General features: G+C 38.4%; 1 protein-coding gene across 2 annotated transcripts in view; it reads left to right on the top strand.

Moving 5' to 3' along the window:
* Positions 1–1,244: 1,244 nt before the first annotated feature.
* Positions 1,245–11,330, top strand: part of FH (fumarate hydratase) — a 28,079-nt gene continuing 17,993 nt past the window's right edge. The window contains exons 1-2 of one of the 2 annotated variants that reach the window (XM_037127483.2): positions 1,245–1,422; positions 5,794–5,928. In XM_037127483.2, coding sequence (XP_036983378.1) covers positions 1,291–1,422; positions 5,794–5,928 — 267 coding nt within the window. In that variant the 5' untranslated portion in view covers positions 1,245–1,290. Of the gene's footprint in view, positions 1,423–1,453; positions 1,623–5,793; positions 5,929–11,330 lie in introns of those variants that run through there. The other variant, XM_037127484.2, reaches the window with a different exon arrangement.

Raw genomic sequence — 11,330 nt, 5'->3', positions numbered from 1 at the left:
CCTGCTGGGAACTGGCCTGCAACCCAGGCATGTGCCCTGACTGGGTGGGAATCGAACTGCGATCCTTCGGTTTGCAGGCCCACGCTCAATCCACTGAGCTACACCAGCAAGGGCTATTTCTTTTATTTTTAAAGGGTATTAAGGAAATACCTCAAAATTTTAACATTTCCTAGGAAATGATAGCAATTGTTAGTGGATGTCTGTTTCTGTAGTTTTCTGTCAAACCAGTGAAAACACCGAGCAACATTATTTTCATGTTAAGCTTTAGTGTTAACATTGTTTGCTTTTATTGGTGGAACTAATAAATGTAAATAATGGGAGAAATGGTTCATTGTTTTCTTAAACCGTTGCATTATCTTTCAATTCTTAATTGTTTCTCTCTTATTCTTAACCTTTAACTTCTAAATAATCCTCGGTTTCACTTTTTCATCAAATATTTTAGTGATTTCTGAATCATCAGTTGACAAAGGGAGGAAATAATGAAATGTAAAGAATTCAGGTGGGTTTTATGGAGCCAAAAGAGATAAAATTGTGGTTTAGATGCAATTTTATATCAGTTCCTGCATTTTATCACCTATTATATTCAAACAATAGGACTTTCAATGCAAAAACTTAGAAACCCTATGTGCAAATAGTAAATTCCCAAATTGCCTATAACAATTAACACCCACACTACATTTTAACAGAGTTCTGACAGCACACATTAAGCACAGAATGGAAATTAAAAAGACTTCAAAGTGACAAGTTAAAAGAAATGAGTCATTATCTTAAGTGTTGGGATCATGGATAATTATTATTTCATTCTCTATACTTCGCTGGGCTTCCCCCAAATTTTTACATGGAATCTGTAATCTGGAGGAAATTTTTTTTAATCCTGTACAATGAACAGCTAATGAGAGATTATATGATAACTAAATGAATCCATCAATATTTCTTTCCAGGATGTTCCACCAACTAAACACTAACGGAATGTCCGTTAGCTAATACTCTCGCTCTCCAGCAGCCACACACATCAATCAACCTGATTAAAAAGAACACCCTGAACTTCCTTTCCCATAATTCCCTTCTAATTAGTTTCCGGTGAATCTGAGAGCTTCAAACATCCGCTTTACGAAGAAGTCTGCCCCCTCACTCTTTACTGGCCATTCACGGTTGGTTCCGCCCCCCACAATCAGTTACCGGATGTTGATTGGATAAGAGCGGAGTCCGGTGGGCTGGACGGGCAATGACAGCTTGCGAGGAGGCGTGGCCTCCGCCGCACAGAAATTTTACCCAGGCTCCTGCTGCACCATGTACCACGCACTCCGGCTCCTCGCGCGGTCGCGTCGCCTTGTGCGAGTTCCACCCACAGCCTCAGCCTTGGCTCCAGGCCCAGGTGGCGTGGCCGCCCTCCCATTCCGGCCCCCGAACGCCGCTGGAATGGTGAGCGCGGGCTCCGGTCCTCCCGCGTCCCCGCGGTGACCTTCAGCCCTACGGCTCGCGGGCAGGGTGCCTGCGGGCCGGGGGGAAGGATTACCCAGGGGTCCCCCAAGTCCGACACTATGCTGTGCTCCCGCGCGGCTTGGCTGCCTTCTCTGCCCGGGGCACCGCCTCCGGAGCGGGGTCGGAGTCTCCACCCCAGGGTGAGCGCTTGGATAGGGGCGGCTGCTGGCGATGAGAGTCCCGCTGCTGGGACTCTCCACGAGCGGGCTAGGCCTCTGCATTTTGGGATAGCCCTCCTCGGCCGCTGCGGGTGCGGGAGTCCCCAGCTCTTGGGACAGATCAGGGTGGGAGAGAGTGTGGGGAGAGGGAAAGCTCCCGTTCCTGCCCCTCGGTAGGGCCTGGATGGCCAGACACTGGCCGAGTGCTAATTTGGTCGCCCCGGAACTCTGGCTTCTAGAGTCACCACGCTACCTGCAGTGCTTTCGGGCTCAGATGGTCTTGACGATGATACCAAAAGATATTCTGATTTATTGATGCTTTTTACTTAATGAATGATTTGATAATGCAGTTATTCTTCCTTGTACCAGTTTCCCTTTCTTAGTTATATTCACTCTCATGTTACAGTGGGTTTGAAGAGCTATCCAGGATAGAGTTTTTTTGGAATATAATGTAGCTAACAGAAATAAATGAGCTTTGTAGTCTGAAAAATAAGAGTCAAATCCCAATGCTGTCTTTTAGTGGCTGTGTATTTTTGTCCAAATTTCTTCATCTATCCAAGCTTACATTTTCACATTGATAAAATAAAGATAATAATACATTGGTGTGGTTATTATGACAAATTGAGAGACAATTTACATAAAGCAAAAGCAGTATATGTTCAAATAGTGGTTGGTATTGTTTTTATTGTTTGTTCTTCAATATAATTTAGCAGTATAGTTGAGGATATCTTGATTGGGGGATGAAGGCTTATATGGAATCTATAATATAGATAATCCACTTGAGAATTTTGTTAATTAGAACCTAAACTTTAAAAGTATGAATAACCTTTGCATTCAATATTGCATTACTTACATGACTATAATACCATAGAAAGCAAGTATTAGAACTGTCCATAAATAAGTGGCATTCTTCTAAATCCTAAAAGAAAATGTAAAAGAAATTATGATATATGAAGTTAACTTTAAACCAAAGACTAGTGTAGATACAGACATCAAAGTCACAGAGGAGCTCAGGTAATTATCTAAGATTAGAGGAAATACAAATAAATTTTAGAATAGAACTAATTATTTATATAATACTAGTTCAGTTCTTCAGTTACTCTCAGTAATTAAGAATTTACTCTCATGGGTGATAAATTTAGATGGCTTATTGTTTCTATTTGACTTTCTGAAATATAAGGAATGAGGCCTGTCCAGAAAGTATCCAGCCATATATATATATATATATATATATATGTTTTTTTAATGAAAAATAGAGACATTTAATGAAGAAGATAGAGGTTACAAGAAACAGTGTACACAGGACAATGATGCCTCGGTCCCCTTTAAAGTAGACACCTTGGGAACTCACATAGTTTTCCCAGTCTCTATCATCAGCCCCGTCATATTTTCCTGAATCTCATCAATTGTCTGAAATCTCTTCCCTTTCAAAAGTGATTGTAGTTTTGGGAAAAGCCAAAGGTCACAGTGTGCCAAATCTGGGCTGTAGGGGGGTGCTGTTACTTGAAAAGAATGTATATTCTCCTGCTTTGGGATGAAATACTCTGAAAAATATTCAGTAAATTCATCTGGTATAGTGTGTCACTTGAGGCCGCTGTTTTCTTGTTGATTTCCTGTCTAGAAGATCTGCCCGTTGATGTCAGTGGGTGTTAAGATCCCATATTATGACTGTATTTCTGTCCGTCTCTCCCTTTATGTCCATTGAGATTTGCTTTACATATTTAGGTGCTCCTATGTTCGGCGCATAATTGTTTACAGGGTTTATATCCTCTTTTTGGATTGATCGCTTTATCGTTATGCAATGTCCTTCTTTGTCTCTTATTACAGCCTTTGTTTTAAAGTATTTTCTTTGATCTAGGTATTGCTACCCCAGGGTTTTTTTTTTTTTTCATTTTGTTTGCCTGAAAAATCTTTTTTCCATTCCTTACTTTTAGTCTGTGTGTATCTTTCATTCTGAGGTGGGGCTCGTTTTCTTACTCATTCAACTACCTTTTGTCTTTTGATTGGAACATTTAATGCATTTACGTTTGAAGTGATTATTGATAGGTATGTATTTATATGGCCATTTTATTTTTTTATAACCATGTTCCTCTTTTTTTCTTCATGTCAAAGAAGTCTGTTTAACATTTCTTGTAGTACTGATTTAGCTTTAGCTTTTTTTTTTTGTCTGGGAAATTTTTTATTTCTCCTTCAATTTTAAGTAATAGCTCTGCTATCTAGAATAGTCTTGGTTGCAGGTCCTTGCTTTTCATCACCTTGAATATTTCATTCCAGTCCCTTCTGGCCTCAAATGTTTCTGTTGAGAAATCAGTTCACAGTTTTATGGGATCTCTCTTGTAGGTAATTGTCTTTTTCTTTCTGCCTTTAAGATTGACTCTTTGCCTTTAACCATTGCCATGTTAATTATGTGTCTTGGTGTGGGCCTCTTTGGATTCTTCTTGTTTGGGACTCTCTATGCTTCCTGGACTTCTAGGTCTTCTTCCTATACCACATTAGAGAAGTCTTCAGCCATTTCTTTTTTTTTTTTTTAATATTTTCTTTATTTATTTTTCGAGAGAGGGGGGGGGGGATGGGTTGCGCCCGGGGGTTCTAAAATAGATTCTCTATCCCTTACTGTCTTTCTTCTTCTGGTGGTACCCCTATGATGCAGATGACATTACGCTTTATGTTGTTCCAGAGGTCCCTTAAACTGTTCTCATTCTTTTGTGTTTTTTTTTTCTTGTTCCAGTTGGGTGTTTTCTGCCAACCTTTTCTTTCAAATTGCTGATTCAATCCTCTGCTTCATTTAATCTCCTTTTGATTTCTTTTAGTACATTCTTTATTTCATATGGTGTGTTCTTCCTTTTTCACTGGTTTTTTTTTTAAATGTTTTCTATGGCCTCTTTTATGCTTAACAAAGTCTTTGTTTAAGTTCTCATTGAGTTTGTCCATTCTTGCCCTAAGTTTCTTCAGAATCTTTATAACCATTGTTTGGAACAGTCTACCTGGTAGATTGTTTGCCCCCATTTCATTTAGTTCTTTTCCTGGGGATTTCCTTTGTTCTTTCATTTGGGGCATGTTTCTTTGGTACCAAAATGAGGGTTTCATCTTTATACTTGTTTCTGTATATTGGTTACATCTGCTATGTTTGCCAGGCTGGGTAGGGTGGCCTCATGTATGAGGTGTCCTTAGGCACTAGCCAGTTACTTGGCTAGGGATTTTTAAATCTTTCGAATTCTTTGACTATGCTAATTTCATAATTCATGCTAGGTGACCATGAATTAAAGCTCTAAGTATCTCTGAAGTTTCCTTACCATCAAGTGCCATGTGTAATTCCAAATTATTAGTGGTTTACAATACATTTTTTAGTGTCAAAATATTTTTTGAGCAGCTGTTAATTTTTTTTATTAGTATAAATTGATGTACTTGGTAGAATCCTAGTTTTTCCATAAAAGGGACTTTGGGTCATGGGTTCTTATTCTCGATGGTCGATTGGCTTCAAGACATAAACTCCCTAAAATCATATGTAAGATTTTATATATATGTCTTTGTTTTAGTTTTTCTAGAGAGAGGATCCATTGCTTCCCTCATATTCCCAAAGGGTTCTGTCGCCCCAAAAAGCTTAAGAACTGACCTGGTCCATCCCCCTTTGTACATTTACTTTCGTTTATGGAGGAGAAAAGCTGACCGCCTGAAGGTGACCGCGGAGTCTGGGTGACCTGCATTGAACTACGCTCTCTCACGCGCAGCGTTTGTAGACCAAAGTCCAGCTCTGTTTCAGTGTATAGTATTTTCACACTTTAAAGTACGATTCTTAGACCATTTTCTAAAGTTCCCAGCAAGATAAGCATTGCCCTAAGTACATTGAATTGGCCAAAGCTTGACCAATAATAGGCATGCTTCTGAATTGGAAGAGATTATTTTTACTTCAAAACCTGTCTTTGTGTTTACATCCGTGTAGTGTGTGACTTCTGTAATCTGTCGTAACATCTGTATTAATACATTTGGGTGACAGTCATTCCTCAAAGAGCTGGAAGAGGAGAGTGGAATGAGCGTGAAAATGGAATATTTTATCTTTGTGGTACTTTCTGAAGTTTCTTGCCCCTTACAGTTGATGTGCTTTTGATACTGGATTTCTTTTCAAATTATAACAGTGTCTTGTCTCTCTTTTCAGGCCAGCCAGAATTCCTTTCGGATAGAATACGACACTTTCGGGGAACTCAAGGTCCCAAGTGACAAGTACTATGGCGCCCAGACTGTGAGATCCACGATGAACTTTAAGATTGGCGGTGTGACGGAACGCATGCCGGTAGGTGGTTTCTTTTGGATGAACTGGGAGTCGTTCTAATGAGCCATTGTATTTGGTAAATAAAATTTTACAGAGCTAAAATGTAGTTATTAGAGATTTTTGTGAGCAATAAGATGTTTCTTTCATTAAAATGTCAGAGAACTTTTTAAATACTATTATTTTGAGCTGTGACTTTGACTATTTTGAATTTGTATTTGATAGAACAAAGCAATTTGACTCTTTTTTTTTTTGGCTATTTTTTAAATTTAGTTGTTATTCAAGAACAGTTTTCTGTTTTTTACTCCCATCCCCCCAGTGCCCCCCACCTCCCTCCCATTTCCACCCCCCTTAGTTGTTGTCCATGTGTCCTTTATACTTGTTCCTTTAAATCCTTCCCCTTTCTCCTTGGAATTCCCTCCCCTCTCCCCTCTGGTCACTGTCCCCTTGTTTTCTATTTCAGTGTCTTTGGTTATATTTTGCTTGCTTGTTTGTTTTGTTGTTTAGGTTCCTGTTAAAGGTGAGATCATATGGTATTTGTCTTTCACTGCCCGGCTTATTTCACTCAGCATAATGCTTTCCAGTTCCATCCATGTTGTTGCAAAGGGTAGTAGCTGCTTCTTTCTTTCTGCTGCATAGAATTCCATTGTGTAAATGTACCATAGTTTTTTGATCCATTCATTTACTGACAGACACCTAGTTTGCTTCCAGCTCTTGGCTATTGTAAATTGTGCTGCTGTGAACATTGTGGTGCATAGGTTCTTTCGGATTAGTGTTTCAGGGTTCTTAGGATATAATCCCAGCAGTGGAATTGCTGGGTCAAAAGGCAGGTCCATTTTTAGTTTTCTTAGAAAATTCCATACTGTTTTCCATAGTGGTTGTACCAGTCTGCAATCCTACCACTAGTGAACTAGGGTCCCCTTTTCCCCACAATCTCTCCAACACTTGTTTGTTGCTTTGTTGATGATGGCCATTCTGACCGGTGTAAAGTGGCAGCTCATTGTGGCTTTAATTTGCATCTCTCTGATGGCTAGCGATATTGAGCATCTTTTCATGTGTCTCTGGATCCTCTGTATGTCCTCCTCAGAGAAGTATCTGTTCAAGTCCTTTGCCCATTTTTTCATTGGGTTGCTTATCTTCTTAGAGTTGTCATGTAAGTTCTTTGTATATTTTGGAAATTAAACTGTTGTCTGAGATATCATTGGCAAATATGTTTTCCCATACAGTTGGTTCTCTTTTTATTTTAATACTGTTTTCTTTAGCTGTGCAGAAGTTTTTTATTTTGATGAGGTCCCATTTGTTAATTCTTTCCTTTATGTCCCTTGCTCTAGGGGACATATCAATAAAAATGTTGCTGCGTGAAATATCTGAGATTTTCCTGCCAGTGTTCTCCTTTAGGACTTTAATGGTGTCACAGCTTATATTTAAGTCTTTTATCCACCTTGAATTTATTTTGGTGTATGTGTAAGTTGGTGCTTGAGTTTCATTTTTTTTGCACATATCTGTCCAGTTCTCCTAACACCACTTGTTAAAGAGGCTATTTTTACTCCATTTTATGTTACTGCCCTCTTTGTCAAATATTAATTGCCCGTAGAGACTTGGGTTTATTTCTGGGCTCTCTCTTCTGTTCCATTGGTCTATGTGCCTGTTTTTATGCCAGTACCAGGCTGTTTTGATTACAGTGGCCTTGCAATACAGTTTGGTATCAGATATTGTGACCCCTCAGACTTTGTTTTTCTTTCTCAAAATTGCAGCTGCTATTTGGGGTCATTTATGGTTCCATATAAATTTTTGAATTCTTTGTTCTATGTCTGTGAAATATGTTATTGGTACTTTAATAGGTATTGCATTGAATCTGTAAATTGCTTTGGGTAGTATGGTCATTTTGATGATGTTAATTCTTCCAATCCATGAACAAGGTATATGTTTCCATTTGTTTGTGTTTTCCTTGATTTCTTTCATCAGTGTTGTGTTCTGTATACAGGTCATTTACCTCCTTGGTTAGGTTTATTCCTAGGTATTTTATTTTTCTTTTTGCTATATTGAATGGGATATTTTTTCTTGATTTCTGCTTCTGCTGTTTCATTGTTAGTATACAAAAATGCCTTTGATTTCTGGATATTGACTTTGTATCCCACTTATTAGCCAAATTCATTTATTAGGTTGAGCAGTTTGGGGGTAAAATTTATAGAATTTTCCATGTATGCTATCATGTCATCTGCAAACAATGACACTTTTGTTTCCTCCTTTCCAATTTGGATGCCTTTTATTTCTTTTTCTTGTCTGATCGCTGTGGCTAAAACTTCCAATACTAAATTGAATAAAAGTAGTGAAAGTGGACAACTTTGTCTTGTTCCTGATCTTAGCGGAAAAGATTTTAGTTTTTTCCCATTGAGTGTGATGTTGGCTGTAGATCTCTCATACATGGCCTTTATTATATTGAGGAATGCTTCCTCAATTCCCACTTTGCTGAGTGTTTTTTATCATAAATGGGTGTTGTACCTTATCAAAAGCTTTTTCCACATCTCTTGATATGATCATGTGATTTTCGTCTTTGCTTTTGTTTGTGTGGTGTATTACATTTACTGATTTGTGAATATTGAACCATCCTTGCATCCCTGGGATGAATCCCACTTGGTCATGGTGTATGATCTTTTTGATATATTGTTGGATGTGATTTGCCAATATTTTGTTGAGGATTTTAGCATCTATGTTCATCAATGATATTGGCCTGAAGTTTTCTTTGTTGTGTCTCTATCTGGTTTTGGAATTAGGATTCTGCTGGCTTCATAAAAAGAGTTTGGGAGTGTTCCATCTTTTTGCATTTTTTGGAATAGTCTGTGAAGAATAGGGGTTAGCTCTTCTTTAAATGCTTTGTAGAATTCTCCTGTGCAATCATCTGGTCCAGGGCTTTTGTGTGACGGGAGTTTTTTGATTATTGCTTCAGTTTCATCTGCTGTTATTGGTTTGTTCAGGCTTTCTGCTTCTTCACTGAGTTTTGGAAGATTATATTTTTCTAGAAATTTGTCCATTTCATCTAGGTTTTCACATTTTTTGGCATGCAGGTCTTCGTAGTAATTTCTTACAATCCTTTCTATTTCTGTGGGGTCAGTTGTAATCTTCCCTTTTTCATTTCTGATTGTGTTCATTTGGGTCCTCTCTCTTCTTTTCTTGATGAGCCTACTTAAGGGCTTGTCAATTTTGTTTATCTTTTCAAAAACCATCTCCTGGATTCATTGATCCTTAGAATTGTGCTTTTAGTCTCTGTGTCATTTAATTCTGCTCTGATTGTGGTTATTTCCTTCCTTCTACTTGCTCTGGGCTGTCTTTTTGTTGTTGTTCCTTGAGTTCTTGTAGGTGTGGGGTTAGGTTGTTTGTTTGAAATGTTTCTGTCTTCTTTAGGTAGGCCTGTATTGCTATGAACTTCCCTCTCAGGACTGCCTTTGCTATGCCCCATAAGTTTTGGGTTGTCGTGAGTTCGTTTTCATTTGTTTCCAGAAACTTTTCGATTTCTTCTCTAATTTCATTCTTGACCCATTCGTTGTTTAATAGCATGCTATTCAATGGGGTGTTTTGAGTTTTTTCCTTTGGGGTTGGTTTCTAGTTTCAGTCCCTTGTAGTTGGAGACAGTGCTTGGTATTATTTCAATTTTCTTGAATTTGTTTAGGCTTGTTTTGTGTCCTATCATGTGGTCTATCTTTGAAAATGTTCCATGTGCATTTGAAAAGAATGTGTATTTAACTTCTTTGGGATGAAGGGCTCTATATATATATCAGTTAAGTCCATTTCATCTAGGGCATTGTTCAGTACCACAATGTCTTTGTTGATATTTTGTTTGGAAGATCTGACCATTTTTTACAGTTGGGGTGTTAAAATCCCCTACTATAATTGTGTTGCTGTCTATATCTTTCTTGATGTCGTCTAAGATTTTCTTTATATATTTGGGTGCTCCTGTGTTGGGTACATATATATTTACAATCTTAATGTCTTCTTGGTGGATTCTTCCCTTGAGTATTATGAAGTGACCTTCTGGGTCCGTCTTTATGGCCCTTTTTTTGAAGTCTATTTTGTCTGATATTAGTATTGTTACCCCTACCCCGGCTTCTTTTCCTGTCCGTTTGCTTGGAAAATTTGTTTCCAGCCTTTCACTTTTAGTCTGTGATGGTCTTTTGTCCTGAGTTGGGTCTCTTGTGGGTAGCATATGTGAGGGTCATGCTTTCTTATCCATTCAGCTATTCTATGTCTTTTGATTGGAGCATTTAATCCATTTATGTTTAAGCTTATTATTGATAGGTACTTATTCATTGCCATTTTTGTACCTGTGTTCCTCCCTGTCTCTCTCTTTTCCTTCCTTTCCGTAAACCAGTCCTTTTAGCGTCTCCTGCAGAGCTGGTTTGGTGGAGGCATATTCTTTTAGACTTCTTTTGTCTTGGAAGGTCTTTATTTGGCATTCTATCTTAATTGAGAGTCTTGCTGGGTAGTGTAGCCTTGGTTGCAGGCCTCTAGTTCTCATTACTTGGAATATGTCTTGCGATTCTCTTCTTGCTTAGAGTGTTTCCACTGAGAAGTCAGTGGCTAACCTTATTGGGACTCCCTTGTATGTTATTTCTTTTTTCTCCCTTGCTGCCTTTAAGATTCTCTCTTTATCTTGGAATTTTGCCATTTTAATGATGATGTGTCTTGAAGTGGGCCTCTTCGGGTTCCTCTTGATTGGGATTCTCTGTGATTCCTGGATTTGTGTGAATTTTTCTCATCAAATTAGGCAAATTTTCCCTCATTACTTCTTCAAATACGTTTTCTATCTCTTGTTCTTCTTCTTCTCCTCCTGGTATCCCTATTATTCAGATATTATTACGTTTCATATTGTCTTGCATTTCTCTTAATCCCTCTTCATTCTTTCTGAGTCTCTTCTCCTTTTCTTGCTCTTTCTGGGTGTTTTTTCTACTTTGTCCTCCAACTCACTGATCCAGTCTTCTGCTTCATCAAACCTGTTTTTGATTCCTTCCACTGTGTTCTTCAGTTCAGAAATTGTATTCTTTATTTTCTCTTGGCCCTTGCTGATAGTTTCTATTTCCTTTTTCATGTTGATATAATTTGCAGTGAGTTCACTGTAATTCCCCTGTAGTTTCTGGCAGCACTGTGAGCTTTTTGAACTTCCTGATAACCAGTGCTTTGAATTCAATATCTGATAGCTGACTTGCCTCTATTTCATCTAGCATTCTTTCTGAAGCTTCCTTCTTTCCTTTCATTTGAAGATTGTTTCTTTGTCTTCCCATTGTTTGTGAGACTCTTCTTGTTAGCTTCAGTTTCTTAAAATGATTTGTTCTGGCTTCTTGGGTTTATGGTGTGAACTTCTGTGGTATAATACCTGTGAGCTTTGGTGGTGTAATCTCCTTGATCTCCCAAGCTCACTTGTCTTGGGCTGT

This window comes from Artibeus jamaicensis, unplaced genomic scaffold (assembly GCF_021234435.1).
Source record: "Artibeus jamaicensis isolate MK-2021 breed Jamaican fruit bat unplaced genomic scaffold, CSHL_Jam_final contig_467, whole genome shotgun sequence".
Lineage (NCBI taxonomy): Eukaryota > Metazoa > Chordata > Mammalia > Chiroptera > Phyllostomidae > Artibeus > Artibeus jamaicensis.
This window is presented reverse-complemented; position numbering and strand designations above follow the sequence as displayed.